This window comes from Geotrypetes seraphini, chromosome 2 (assembly GCF_902459505.1).
Source record: "Geotrypetes seraphini chromosome 2, aGeoSer1.1, whole genome shotgun sequence".
Lineage (NCBI taxonomy): Eukaryota > Metazoa > Chordata > Amphibia > Gymnophiona > Dermophiidae > Geotrypetes > Geotrypetes seraphini.
Genome location: NC_047085.1, coordinates 257,319,160 through 257,334,830, shown reverse-complemented (window position 1 = coordinate 257,334,830; position 15,671 = coordinate 257,319,160). Strand labels below are relative to the sequence as shown.

General features: G+C 43.2%; 1 protein-coding gene across 5 annotated transcripts in view; it reads left to right on the top strand.

The window, feature by feature from the left end:
• Positions 1-15,671, top strand: part of FAM227A (family with sequence similarity 227 member A) — a 317,179-nt gene that overhangs the window by 54,402 nt on the left and 247,106 nt on the right. For 2 of the 5 annotated variants that reach the window (XM_033929447.1, XM_033929446.1), the window contains exon 5: positions 12,055-12,145. The exons of 2 other annotated variants lie outside the window; for them this stretch is intronic. In XM_033929447.1, coding sequence (XP_033785338.1) covers positions 12,055-12,145 — 91 coding nt within the window. Of the gene's footprint in view, positions 1-12,054; positions 12,166-15,671 lie in introns of those variants that run through there. One more of the 5 variants, XM_033929450.1, reaches the window with a different exon arrangement.

Below are 15,671 nucleotides of genomic sequence, written 5' to 3'. Positions count from 1 at the left end.
CTTGCCAAAAATAGCATAAATCTTTGCTACGTTCCTGCATGATCACTAGTAAAGCCACGCACAACATTCTAGGATTCCTGTCCTGCTTCAGGAAAGCTTATCAGTTTAAGGGAAAACAATAACATTTTTCTTTTACTTTCTCAAAGGAAAGTAAGCAAAATACAATATAGAGGACCAGGAACTGAGACAGACTTGACACTGAAAGTAAATGTGCCATTGATTTCAACTGATTCAAATAACATACCATGTTTCCCTGAAAATAAGACAGTGTCTTACATTAATTTTGGGTCCAAAAAAACACATTAGGGCTTATTTGGGGGGATGTCAATTTTTTTCATGTACAACAATCAACTCTCCCTTCCTTTCCTCCACCCAAATTCTTCCTCATTCCTTTCTCCCCCCATGTGCAGCATCTTTCCTCCCCTCTCACCAATTCCCTTGTGCAGCATCTTTCTATCCCTCCCTCCCATCCCCCTGTTCAGCAGAACCCCACCCACCCTCCCACCGTGAGACTGACATACCTCTGCTCTGAGGCCTTCAAAAACAACACCAGCAGCAGCACTCTGAACAGGCTGCTTTGAGGCCTTCCCCGCCAGGCCTTCCCTTTGCTGTATCACTGAGGGAAGGCCCCAGTGGGGAAGGCCATGAAGCAGCCTGTTCAGAGCACTGCCACCGCTGCTGCTTTAGGAAGCATCAAAGCGGAGATATGTCAGGTCTCACCGGGGTGGGGGGGTCACTGAATTGACAAGTGCGATTTTTTTCGGTGAATCGGGCAGCACTAGTGTCGGGGATGGAGTTGGAGGGGGGTGTTGGGGACATTCGGGGGAGAGAGGCTTCAGGGGTCAATCTTAACTAGGGCTTATTTTTGGGATAGGGTTTATATTAAGAGCATCTTTAAAAATCATACTAGGGCTTATTTTCAGGATAGGGCTTATTTTCAGGGAAATAGGGTAGTAGCACCTTGCATTTTCTTTGAGTCCTGATCGATTGGCCAGAATCCAAAGGCATGCAGAATTAGCACAAGTGTAGTGGCACTCAGCATGTCAGATTTATAGCATGCTGCAGTTTTTTAAATAATTATTATTAATGTAATATTATCTTCTTTCTTATTTCAGTATTCCAATTGACTATCATACCAGCCCTCATTCCTTTAATAATCCTACTTGCTTCATTTTTTGTTTCCTTATCATATGCTAAAGAATATAAAACTGCACAATTCAGTTCATCGCTATTTAACTCTTAGGAAGACTATATTATCTTGGGCACTGTTAACCTGGGCCACATATTTCCACTGGGTAGATTTTTTTCTCTGCTGTCATATGCTGTTGTGTTTACCAGTGGCGTATCTAGCATATGTGACACCCAGGGCCCATCATTTTTTAACAAGCCCCCCCCTTAATCTATATGAAAAATATGATTTTTAGTAACAATCCACATATCGCACAAAAGTGTACCTAGGAAAAGGCAGCATCATAAACATTGCAGTGAGCACTAGAACACCAGCAAATACATTGTAAAACTAAACAAGCCAGATCCTGCAAGGTCAATTGATCCTGTACAGTCGATGCTATCAGAAAGCCATGTCCCTTTCATACACACAGACAGATACACCCTTGCCCAATATGGAATAATCACAAACTAAAAATAGAAATATGTAGACAAAAGTTAAACTGAACTGCCAAGAAACCAGACTCTGCATACAATGCAACATCACAACACCACAAAAACATGTAATACATGTCCTCTAATACTGTGCAAAATATAAAGACAGATGTAAATTTGAAAAAACCGATACATAACAATCACCACTTTACAAATTAACAAATAAAAATAAAACAAATAATGAGAAATAAGAAAATACCATTTTATTGGACTAATCCCCGTAAGCTCAGTCCTCATCCCCACAAACCACCTGATTCCATCCACACAAGCCTTGAATTATTTTATATTGAACTTATTATATTAAAGTATAAAAAGAAACAATATTCAGTACAATTGTCAATTTATAAATCGGTGTCTTCTTCCCACTCTCTCTTCCCCATTTCCCTTCAGCGTCCTCAGCCCACTCTCTCTCCACTTTCCTTCAGCGCACACACATAAAAACAAGTAAGTAATTTTATATCATTTTCATTCTATTCATTCATAGAAATTAAAGTCTAAATAATGGCAGTCACATAACAAAACATGATTTTACAAAAATAATTCCCTGCACAGTCAAGCCTGCAAGGATTACTAGATGTCTTTCAACAGCTCCCCTCCCTCCCTCCCCCTTACCTTCGTGGCCAAGTCAAAATGATCTACCAACAATAAAATTTTAAAACCACAAAGCACACTGTACGCAGAGAAAATGTTAATTATCATTTATATTCCACAGGTTTTCAAAGAGGTCAAGGCAGATGATTTTATGCAATGTCACCTCAGTAACAACTATCCAAGTTTATCCAAGTTTATTATATAATTTGATTAATCGCCTATTCGAAGTTCTAGGCGATGTACAAATTGTTAAAATATCTAAAATATAGGTAACAAATCACACAAACATACAGCTTAACAAATTAAATTGAAAGTACGGACATTCTTATACAAAGTTTAAATCATTTAAGTTAAATAATTTATACATACAACATCAAAACAAAAGGAAAAATTATTTAGGGGTTACAATCAATGTTAAATTCAATATATTAAGGTAAAAACATTAGGAGGGGAGACAAAAATGATTAGAGATGAAATATTAGATGAAGAGAGACAAAAGAATTATGTTTATTCACTAAAAGCATCTTTAAAGAGAAAACTTTTAAGTTTGGTCTTGAATTTGTCTAAATTCTTTTCCTCTCTTATATACAATGGAAGATCATTCCAGGACTGAGGAGCAGTTATTGAAAAAATAGTATGACGCCTCGTGTTAATAACTTTTAATGAGGGAATGGCCAATAAATGTTGATCTTGTGATCTCAGAAATCTAGAGGTAGACAAATAGACAAATATACTCCCTCCCTTTTTACTAAACCGCGATAGCTGCGCTGAATGCCCCACGCTGCTCTCGACGCTCATAGACTCCCTGCGCTAAAAACTGCTATTGCGGTTTAGTAAAAGGGGGCCATAGTGCACAATATAGACAGCATATCAAAACGGACACATTTTGATCACTAAATTGAAAATAAAATAATTTTTCCTACCTTTGTTTGGTAATTTCATCAGTCTCTGGTTGCACTTTATTCTTCTGACTGTGCATCCAATATTTCTTCCCTTCTTACAGCCTCCTGTATGCTTCCTCTCCTCCAGACCTCATTCCCTCCCCCAACTTTTTCTTTCTTTCACCCTGCCCCCTTCTTTCTTTCTCTCTCCATGCCCCCTTTCTTTTTCTATGTCTGTCTTTCTCTCTCTCTCCACATGCCCCATTTTTTTTTCTTTCTTTCACCCTGCCCCTTTTCTTTCTTTCTGGCTCCCTGTCCCCCCTCCTTTCTTTCTGGCTCCCTGTCTCCCCCCCCTTTCTTTCTTTCTCCCTGCCCTCCCCCATGCCACCGCCATTGGGAAACATGCTGCTGTCACCGCCGCTGGGGAAAGGCTGCCACTGGCCATCGGAAATAGGCTGGTGCCGAGTTTGCCCTGCTTCTCTTCCCTGCGGGCTGACCAACTCTCGCTGCCAACGTCAATTCTAACGTCGGAGAGGACGTTCTGGGCCAGCCAGGCAGCGATTGGCTGGCCCAGAACGTCCTCTTCGACGCCAGAATTGACGTCGGACAGCTAGAGTTGGTCGGCTCGCGGGGAAGAGAAGCAGGGAGGGAGAACTTGGCGCCGGCTTGTTTCCCCGGCGGCAGCCTATTCCCCGGCGAGTGGCCAGCTGTGAACCCCGTTGGGCCGTGCACCCCCTTGGGCCGTGCACCCGGGGCGGACCTCCCCCCTGCCCCCCTTGATACACCACTGTGTTTACGCAATGGCAGTCTCTGACATTATGAACCTGAGCTTTTATCTCACTGCAATGGAATGTAGCTTAAAAGGGAAGTGGTCACAGCAAAATTCTAGTGCACAGCTAGAATATCAGAACTCAGGCTTGAAATTAAATATAAAGGAAAGGCAAGATTGAAAGGAGGAGCTGAGAGAGGATCTGTTAAGGGGAAGAAAAACTCCATTGGAATGTCTTACTTGCTAAGGAGAAGAAAAACTCCATTGGAATATCTTACTTGCTAAGGGGATGAAAAACTCCATTGGAATATTTTACCTGCTAGCATTCAAACTCAGGAAAAGTAAATCTTGGGCTTCAGTTGGTTATTTCATTATCCTTCTCTTTTTTAGTTTAGTACTCTGCTTTTACAGCAAAGTCAGTTTATGCAATAGTATAGTCTTTAAAGCCTCTGTTAGGGTTTTATACAAAAGGTGTTTTAGTCTAGATTGGTATTTTAGGTTGCTTTTCAGAGCATAAGATCAGAATAGGGCACAGATAGCAGTTGAGGAAAGTTGTGTTTAACTCCCACCCATCCCTGTCCTGATTTCTGATTTATAGTTTCTTGAACCAATTAGAAGGCTACAATTAGTTAGTAATTAGCTCTTTAGAAATTGTCTGAGAAATTCTTAGAGGTTAACCTACCAATTACAACTTTGCAAAATAATAAAAATTAAACATTACCATAACTTAACATATAACTAGCAATCTTAGAGGAACTTAAGAGTACATATTCCAACTCCTGTAGCACCTTAAGAAAGAAATCACCAATATTAAGATGCAGACAGCAGTCTAGCAGCAAGATGGAGTCTATCCAGTCTTTTGCACTGAGTGTCACATGTTTGATTATCTCCCAGTTGGTGAGAGGTCTTATGTGTGTGCTCAGTGTAAAGAGCTCCTAGCACTCAGGGAACGAGTCTGATCTCTTGAGACTAGAGTAGCAGACTTGGAGGAACTAAAGGAGACAGAGAGGTACAGGGATTTGGTAGAAAAGTCCCACCTCCAGTCTGGCAGCTTTTGTGCTGCCTCAAAGGAGGAAGGTATTCTTAAAGGACAGCATCACCCTGGTGAAGTAGGAGGCAGTCCTGTAGCCAGTACCTGCCCACTAGTGGATGCAATGTCTTCTCATACTGAAGATATGTCTCCACGGGTTTCTGCCCAGGTGGAAAGGGTTAGGACAGCCATTATAGTGGGAGATTTGATCATTAGGCTGGTGGACGCAAGGATTACTTGGTTACTTGCCTGCCTGGTACGAAGGTGGCAGACCTGACACGTCACCTAGATAAGATTTTAGACAGTGCTAGGGAGGAACCTGCTTGTCTTCGTACATGTGGGTACCAATGACATAGGGAAATGTGGTAGGGAGGTTCTGGAAGCCAAATTTAGGCTCTTAGGTAAGAAATTAAAATCCAGAACCTCTGGGGTAGCATTTTCAGAAGTGCTCCCTGTTCCATGTACAGGTTCCAAAAGACAGGCAGAGCTCCGGAGTCTCAATGCGTGGATGAGGTGATGCTGCAGGGAGGAGGGTTTTAGATTTGTTAGGAACTGGCTGACATACTGGGGAAGGGGGATCCTATTCCATAAAGATGGGTTCCAGTTTAACTAGGGTGGAACCAGGCTGCTGGCATCAACATTTAAAAAGGAGAGAGAACAGATTTTAAACTAGAAACTGGGGGAAGGCAGACAGTCACTCAAAATTGCATGGTTCGGGACAAGGTATATTTAAAAGATAACATCATAAAAGGGAAGACAGAGCATCCTGATAGTGAGATTGCAATACAGGCCACAGTAGACCAGGTTTCCTTATATTCAGAGCAGGCTGATTTTATAGATTGCAAATTATCTATGCCAACTGATGAGCAAATTGTAAATAGATATGGCAAACACTGTTTGAAATGTCTGTATACAAATGCCAGAAGCCTAAGAAACAAGATGGGAGAGTTACAATAAATAGCACTAAATGAAAAGATAGATATAATAGGCATCTCTGAAACCTGATGGAAGATGAAGAAAGATTGAGGAAAAAGACCCTCAGGAGAGACATTGTGTTAATAGAACATGACTTATAAGACCTATGAGCTGGTCAGAGCATGCATTTCTGTCAGCACAAATGAATAGTTCTGCAGGAGAACTTCATCTTTGTCCTAGAAGTTGACAACTATCTGCTGACTGTGATACTTAATAGTTAGTCTATTAAGAGAATTTCCAAGAAAATGCTTGGGCCACAAGAAAGCCACAATATCAGGTCAAGATGACATGGTCAAAATGACATGAACTGTAGATAAAGCTTCTGAAACTTCAATCAAGCATAGGGGGGAGGGGGCTCACCCTCGGGGATCATTGACCTTAGTATTAAGAATGCATTGTTAGGGGAAAATAGAGAAGTCATATTTGACACCAAGTGGCATCAAGCTTCATTATGACTCAACTGCAATTATGTATATCGTCCAATCATTTAATATGATAAAGTGTGAAAAAACAATAGAAATTAAGTATGCAAGGCTCTGGACCCCCAGGCTACTAAGCTTGGTTATAAAAGGTCCAGCTTAGTTCCTTAAAAGGTAGGATGGACGGGCAGCACATGACGTGCTGGCACCCTGTGTTACCACTCCGTTAGCCTAACTGCTGTTACTATATCCTATTTGGATACTATTTTGTATGGTAAGCTGTCTTTGGTTTATTACTGTTAAACATATATTTTATACAGCAATTGGGTTGTCGGTGTGAGGTTATTTAAATACACTGGAGGTTTAGCAGTGCCTTCAAAGATAACCAGTAGGACACTGTCATAACAGGGTACAAGTTATATTGTAGAGATAAGGTGGATCAAATCGGTGGAGGTGTAGCGTTATATGTTAAAGAGGGTCTTGAATAAAATGGACTCAAAATTCTACAGGAGCAGAAACACATCTTAGAATCTCTATGGGTAGAAATTTAATGTGTAAGGGGGAAAGGATAGTGATAAGAGTATACTACCACCTGCCTGACCAGGATGAGCTGACAGATGCTGAAATGTTATCAGGGAGGCTAACAAATTGAGTAACAGTAACAATGGGTGATTTCAACTACCCTGGGAAAATGTATCATCAGGGCATGCTAGCGAGATAAAATTCCTTGATGAAATCAAGGACTGCTTTATGGAGCAGTTTGGTTCAGGAATCAGCAAGATGTGAAGCAATTCTAGATCTAGTTCTTAGTAGAGCACATGAATTGGTGAGAGAGGTAATGGTGCTGGGGCCACTTGAAAACAGTGATCATAACATCCTCAGATTTAATATAACCCTGAAATAAGTTTACACAAGAAATCCAATACAACAGCACTTAACTTTTAAAAAGGAGACTATGATAACATGAGGAGAATAGTAAAAAAGAAACTTAGATCCTGGCTAGCCAAGATGGCGTCGAGGACGGATGCGTAACGCAGAGCTCTTTCATACACTAGACTCCTATTTTCGCTAACTTTTACCATTTTTTGTCTGAAAATGTCTTCTCTTGTTGGATATGGGAAGCGGAAATGAAGCACCCGGCTACCTCTTTCTGTGACCGGGAACTCCAGGGGTCTAGTCCAAACAACCATCAATGGAAGACTCACACGCCAAGCGCAGGAGACACTTCCAACTTCAGGAGGAATGCTGAATTCTATGGCATGCCTTAGTTTAGATTGGGTTTCTTTGAGCCCAATCCAGGGGCAGGCTCCTCTCCAATCCAGAAGAGAGAGCCCCGCAGAGAGAAAGGTGACACAGTCCTCCTAGGAGAAAAGGCAGTTGTTTAGCCTCGGAGGAGCAACAGGAGGAGGATCGATGGTAGAGGAGGATCCCGCTGGGACCCTGACATCAGCACTTACTACTGTGGTTAGAGAGACCTCATTTTCTGTGAGAGGGAATGAGCAATTTGGAGAGTTAATGAGTTAATAAAGCCTGCAATTGTCAATATGGACGAACTGTGGAGAGCTATCCTATCTCAGGATAGCAGTAACTATGGTGAGATTTGACTCCCAGGTAAACATCCATGAAGAAATGTTACAATAAGAAGGTGAGAGTATAAAAAGACATGAAGAACAGATTAAACAAATTAAGACTTTAGAAGTGGAGATTATTAAAGAAAGAGCTTTTATTCAGAAAAAGTAGGAATTTATGGAAAATAAACAGAAGAAGAATTTGAGACTGTTAAACTTCCCTAAACCCCCAATAGTATCAGCAGTGGAAATGGTTTGGAGTTATTTGAAAGAGGTTTTGTTAATACCAACAGAAGGTTTATCACCGATAATAAGAGCTCACTCAGTACATTTCTCTAGGAAGTAAGCAAGCTAATTCTACCCCCAATGGAGTAGTGGGAGCAGAAGATGGTGAACTGGACGAACTTTTTGGAGAATTCACTGGAAGTAATAACTGAAAGAACCACTTTCATAGTGATGTTTGCCTTGGAATTTGATAGGGACTTAATTCTTTGGACTTATTTCAGACACACGAATGATAAATTTTTCAGTTCAACAGTACGTTTGTTTCCTGACATATCTCAAGTGACACAGAAGAAAGTCTCTTGGCATGTAGGCCAAGGGTCCAAGCTTTGGGTGAATATTTTGTATTGAAATTTCCTGCAAAGTGCTATGTTTCACTACAAGAGAAAAATTTCCTCTTCTTTGAACCAAAATAGTTGTTGGACTTTATTGTAGCTAAAGAAGGGTGGTGGGGTGTGTGGGAGTAATGATAAGAACAATAGCATTGCCCACGAACTGGCTAATGAACTGGCTGTTGGATAAAGTAGATAGGATAACTTCCCTATGAAGAAAGGCTAAAGTGGCTAGGGCTCTTCAGCCTCAGGAAGAGATGGCTCAGGGGAGATATGATAGAGGTCTATAAAATACTGAGTGGAATGGAATGGGTAGACTTGAATCACTTGTTTATGCTTTCCAAAAATACTAGGACTAGGGTACATTCATTAAGCTACTTTGTAGGAGATTTAAAATAGAGAATGACTCCCATCCCTGCCCCGTCCCCGTGAGTTCAGTCCCCATCCCCACGAGCTCAGGCCCCATCCCTGCCCCGTCACCGTAAGCTCAGTCCCCATCCCTGCCTCACAAGCTCGGTCCCTGGCCCCGCCCTGCAAACTGTCAGATCCCATTCACACAAGCTTCGAATAGTTATGATTTTATAATGAACTTATTTTATTAAAGTATAAAAAGAGACAATATTCTGTTCAATTGTCATTTTATAAACACAAATAATACAGAGCAAGTGTCACAAAAACCCCTGTCTCCCCTAACAAATATCCCCTCCAGTATTGTCAAATTACTATAAGAATGCTACATAGAAAAATCAAGCTAACAGAATACTTCAGTCACACATGGCAGGAATAATGTTAGGGAAGTACAACTAGGGCAACTACCCCCTGGTCAGAGAGAGCCCTAAGCCAGCTGGAAGCTAAAGAAGCACAGCCTGGGCTTTGTGGTCCCCAGTTATATCTAATCCAGCTCTAGCAAATCTGAAATATTCTAATCACGAAATATAAAATAAATTTTTTTTTTCTACCTATTGTTGTCTGGTAATTTTATTCTTCAAATCATATTGGTCTCAGGCTTTGGTTTTGGGGGTCCTTCTGTCTTCATCATGGCATGGCTGGCTCCTGAAGGTAAAATAGGTGCAAGAGGAGCTGGAGAGGCCAAGTCTGACATGGGCACAATTTTTTTACCACAGGAGCAAGACTTTTCACCGCTCCCATTGGGTGGTAAAAGGTGTGTGTCTCCATTTCCGTGGGGCAGTGAAAGGTCTTGTCCCCATTCCTGCGGTAAACCAGTTGCACATTTCTCCATTCCTGTGGATTTACTGTGGTGACCCACGGGTTTACCGAGGTAAACGGTCTTGTGTCATTCTCTAATTTAAAACAAAGCTGAGAAAATATTTCTTCACTCAGTGTGAAATTAAATTCTGGAATTCATTGCCACAGAATGTGGTGAAATCTATTAGCTTAGCAGAATTTTAAGAAGGTTTAGATAATTTCCTAAAAAAAGTTCATAAGTCCATAAGATGGACTTGGGAAAATCCACTGCTTATTCCTAGGATATGCAGAAAAATCTGTTTTATTCTTTGGGATTTTGCCAGGTACTTGTAACCTGGGTTGGCTACTGTTAGGAACAGGAAAACCGGCTTGATGGAACACCAACAGTTTGTGTATATCTTTAACAACCCATTAAAGTTATGGAAGAAAAAAGCCTCAGAATCTTGTCTGGGGTTCACTTTTCAACTGCAAGACTTTCAAGAGCAATCACCTCAATGGCTGAAAAAAATCCTTCCATAACTGTAGTGGTTTGTTAAAGATACCCACAAACTGCTGGTGCTCTGTTCCAAAAGAATTTAATATAATTGTTTTTGATACAAGGAGAACAAGATTTTACTTTGGGTTGGTGTGCACTTTTTCCATAGTGTTTTGTGTAAGTATTATATATATACGATTTTCTGAATTTTGTTGTTCAGCATCCTTTGGAAGAATCATGTGCATATGACTAAACCATGTTTATTTGATTGTGAAACTGCTGCATTCATATCATGTTCAAAAGTAAAGGAAAAGTCTTAGGCGTCTGAACGGGGGAGGGGGGCCACAGGGGCCTTGGCCTCCCCCAAAATTGGCAGTGGCTTCCCTACATCTACCTTCTCACCACCGGTGGTTTTTTTTTGTTTTTTTTTAATCTTTGGGTAGCGTTGATAACATCAGCATGCTGCCGTTGGCCTGCCCCGGAAGTCTTTATTCAGCAGCGGTTTCCTGTTTCCGCATAGGCGGGCTGCTGCTGAATGAAGGATTCCAGAGCAGGACGACTACAGCATGCTGATCTTGTCGACGCTGCCCAAAGATTAAAAAACAAACAAACAAACCACTGATGGTGAGAAAGTAGGTGTGGGGAAGTCAGGAGTTTGCCTGGTGCTTAGACTGGTTTGCAGGGAAAGGTAGGAGCGGAGGGGCGGCCTAGCCCGAGGATGATGGGCTCAGAGAACAGCTCCCTGCGGAGCTTCATCTTACCGGAGCCGCCCTGTCCCTTGGCCTCTGGTGTCTCCTTGTACTGTGTTTTACTGACAGAGGCAGCCTGCCTGCCTCCGTATTCATGTACAGCCCTGATAAGAAGGATATGGTTAGCAAAGCAGCCCAGTATCTAAAGACTTTGCGCCATCCTTGTTTGCTGAGGTTCTTGTCCTATGTAGAAACAGATGGAATTCATCTGGTCACAGAGAGGGTGAAACCCCTGGAGATGGCTATGAAGAGTCTTTTCTCTAAGGAGATCTGTGCTGGAATCTATGACATTCTGCAGGCGCTGGTATTTCTGCATGATAGAAGAAACTCAGCTCACAACAATATTAGATTATCATCTGTCTTTGTGGCTTAGATATTCTACTCACTGAGTTGGCCAGGGTTTTGAGAGACTGCAAGAGCAGCCTTATAGTGCTAGGAGGAGGGAGAGTCCCAGTACTCTGTACACGATTGACTTTTCTGTTGCTTTGTTAATGTGCACTATTCAGGAAGAAATGCATTTGCTTCTATTTCTCTGGGGGTTGTACTGCATGCAGAGTCTTGCATCTTAGGGTTTTGTTTGTATATATTAGTACTTTTAGTTTGTGGTCCTGTATTTGCAGAGGGGTTATCTGTGTTCTGCATGTGTGACCAAGGCCAGGTGTTCTGGTAGGAATGAATGTTGAGGAACAGTGTGTTTTGCATAGTTTAATTTTGTGATTAACCATTATGTATTGTTAATAAGATTATATTGTGTGTATATATGAAAAATGAATAGAAAAAATGGTATTACAATTAGTATTATTATGGGGTCTGGGTCTGGGGCATAGATTGGGCGGGGTCTGGGGTGGAGCTTGCGGGCCCCCCAAACAAAAAAACGTTCCTCTGCCTATGGGAAAAGTAATTACTCTAAACAGGTAACTAAAATCAGTAATTACTTTCCTAGATTAGTAATTTAATTTCTATCACCAATTACTTTAAGCTGAGAAGTAGCTGTAATTAATTACTTTTGATGAATAAAGAGTACAACACTGATGATGAGAATAAGAAGACATTTATTCCTTCCTTGTACTTTTCATGGAAATAATTCATGCCTACCTACCCTCTTTTTTTTAAAGATGATTTCAAGGCAAGAGGTGATCCAAAAGCAAAGAAAAGCAATCATGGACATTACAGACCTAGAGCAGAAGAAGAGGATCTGCTACAGAGGCAAAAATATGGAAAACTTTGTGATTATTGCTGAACAGAGCAGAATTTGAAATGAGTGAAAGGTCCCAAAGCTTGAGTTTTGATGAGTCCCAAATCTTCAATCGTCTCTCCAGACCAGCACAGCTCACTGATGGATAATAGCTCACCATGACCAGCAGGTGAAGAATGAGACACAAACTTTTGGCTGAAGTACAAGTGAGCTGTGCTTTCCCAAATACAATCAATCTGCTCTCAGTCTCCAACAGGTGGAGGTGGTAAGCCTGTGCAGTCTTCCCTGGTTTAGTGTAGACCTGTTGGATTTTGTTTAGGCCTTCTTGTCCTCATCTGTGGTACCGGATTGAGCTTGGGAGACCCTTTCGGGGGGTCTGTCCAAACTCGAGGATGTCACACTCGATGGGTCGAATCCCTCCCCCCATTTCCCCCACCACCCCCAAATTTTTTTCACTAGATGTGCCTCAGCTGTAAGCCTGTTCAATTGTCCCTTATAGTTATATTGAGAAAAAAAAAATTCTGAGGCAGTGCCGGTCTGAAGGGAAGCCTTCAATTGAGGTAAATTGCATTTAATTGTTAACCGACACTTTTATTTTTCAGCTAGTAGCGGTTTTTCGCAATGTGCACTTTTAAAGGGACAGAGTGCTTATTGTGTTCCCGCCGTGAGGTCATTGCAGCCGGCCTGTGATCGCGGTCTGTGGGCCGCCACAAAGAGGAATCCTCGTTGGCATCAGATGCCGGCGAGCAGGGGTCCCCTTCGCAAGTGCATCACATGTCGGCAGCAGGCAGGGGAGAAGCCTGGGCTTCCCCTACTGCCCATGCAGGGATTTCCCTAGCCGCCGCCAGTCAGGGAAAAAAAGGTTTCCATAGTGCAGATAGTGTTGGGGTCTCCCGTACCGCTGCTGCCAGCTTGCCTGCTTTAGTGACTGGGGTGGTTCAGGCCTCTTTGCCACTGCAGGCCTTGAGGGATTTTTTTCAGAAGGTCCTGTGCCAGTTTTGGTGGGAAGCTCTTCCATTTTGTCTACAGCCTCAGGTGACCTTCCCACTGTATTGGAGAGACAGGGACAGGTTTTTACTGGGTCTCCTGCATTGGCAGTCAGTCCTGCTATGCCGCCAGGGGGTTTTTCCTCAGATTTTGTACTAGTCTTGTGCAAGGCTTATCTTCAGGAGGCCAGGGGTCATGTTTCCTCCCCAGGGATCTTGGGTTTTTTGGGGGGTCTTTCGCTCTCCATGTCCACTCCCTTTTGGCTCCCCTCAGAGCCAGTTGTGACTCAGTTCCCCCCAGATTCATCCAAGCGGCCGAGGGTCAAGTGGGATGACAAATATTTGTTTGATGAGGCATTTTCACTTGATGAGGACTTGGACTCCTTAGGGGACCTCCAAGATTCCTCTCGGGGGGAACAGATGCTGCTGGCAGGTGTTTCTCAGAACCACCAGCTGGTGAGGACACATAAGTGGTGTGCATTTTTCAGCGGGAAGAGCTCCAGAAGCTTATTCTTCAGGTTGTGTCGGTCCTGGCGTTTCGAGGGGATGCAAAGATCCATTCAGCATCTCGCTCTTTTCCTAGGCATCAGGATATTCGGGATATTGTGCTCGTGCCTTTTCATTTTGCGCAGTACATGACTTGCCTGTATCCCATCCCAGAGGGGGATAGGGGTACCTTGAAGTCACCTGTGGTGGGCACAGTAGTCTTGTCCATTGTGCATCGGAATATGGTGCCGGTTGAGGGCGGCTTGGCTTTGCAGGACTCTGAGGATCATTGGAGTCTCTTCTTAAGCAGAGTTTTGATGTGGCAAGCCAGGTGGCCATGTGTGATGGTCTGGTGGCTCGGACTTATTTTCGGTGGTCCGAGCATGTTCTTGACCGGGAGTCTAATGACTAGTCCTTGGTGCATCAGGAGGTAGCTAAGATTGAAATGGGCGCTTTCTTATCTTTCAGCTGCCATGTATGATCTGCTGCGGGCTTCGGCCAAGTCCATGGCTCTCGGTGTGGCCGCCCGCCATACCCTGTGGCTCTGGGGTTGGTTGGCATTCTTGTTTGGTGAGGAAATGGACAAGATGATTTAGACCAGGGGTGTCTAACCTGTGGCCCGAGGGCTGCATGTGGCCCCCTGAAGTATTTTGTGCGGCTCCGGTCAAGGGCGATGCAGTGTTTTCCTCTGCTAACCCCGGGTGTTTACTGTCTTGCCAACTCCCTCCTCTGTCTTGCTGCAGCGTTTGCGCATTTGTGTGGCCCCAGAAACATTTTTTTCAGCCAATACGGCCCAGGGAAGTCAAAAGGTTAGACACCCCTGGTTTAGACCTTGCCTGACTCTAAGGCACCCCTTCTTCCTGAAGATTGTGCTCGCCTGCCTGCTGGGAGGGGCGGGGCATTGCTAGGGGGCATTTTGTGTGATTTTTGCCATTACTGCCCTGGTAGAGCGGCAGCACTTTTTCCAGTTTATGGGTCTTCTAGGGGCCATTTCCTTCAGTTACTCCTTGCGAGCACTGCCCCTGGTGCCGACGAGCACCCAGTTGCGGGAGTTTTACTAGGAGTGGGCCAAGATCACATCGGATCAGTGAGTCCTGGAGGTGATTCAGGACAACTATCCTCGAGTTTTCCTGACCCTTGCCAGATCATTTCCTCAATTCTCCTTGTCAGGCGGCTTGGAAGAATGTGACCTTTCATCAGACCCTGCAGTGGCTGATCGACCTCAAAGCTCCAGTGCCTCCTCAGAAGTGTCGTACCGGCATGCATTCCATTTACTTTGTGGTGCCTAAGAAACAGGTCTTTTCAGCCCATCCTAGATCTGAAAGGTGTCAACAGGGTGATCCGGATTCTGTCTTTTCGCATGGAGACAATGAGATTGGTCATTCTGGTGGTTCAGCCTGGGGAATTCCTGATGTCTCTTGATCTGACAAAGGCTCACCTGCATGTTCCAATTCAGGCCTCCCATCAGCGATTCCTTCGCTTTGCGATCTTGGGAAAGCACTATCATAGAAACATGATGGCAGATAAAGGCCAAATGGCCCATCTAGTCTACCCATCTGCAGTTACCATTATCTCTTTCTCTCTCTGAGAGATCCCACGTGCCTATCCTAGGCCCTTTTGAATTCAGACATAGTCTCTGTCTCCACCACCTCTTCTGGTAGACTGTCCCATGCATCTACCACACTTTCTGTAAAAAAGTATTTCCTTACATTACTCCAGAGCCTATCACCTCTTAACTTCATTCTATGCCCTCTCATTGCAGAGTTTCCTTTCAAATTAAAGAGATTCGACTCATGTGCATTTACATTACGTAGGTGTTTAAATGTCTCTATCATATCTCCCCTCTCCTGCCTTTCCTCCAAAGTATACAGATTGAGATCTTTAAGTCTATCCCCATATGCCTTATGATGAAGACCACATACCATGTTGCCTCCTGTCCTGTAATCCACAGGATTCCAGAAACGTGACCATTCTCTGTTTTAAAAGTGTTTCTATTAATTTGCTTACCACAGAAGTCAGACTTACCGGCCTGTAATTCTCTACTTTCTTCCACTTTTGTGGAGAG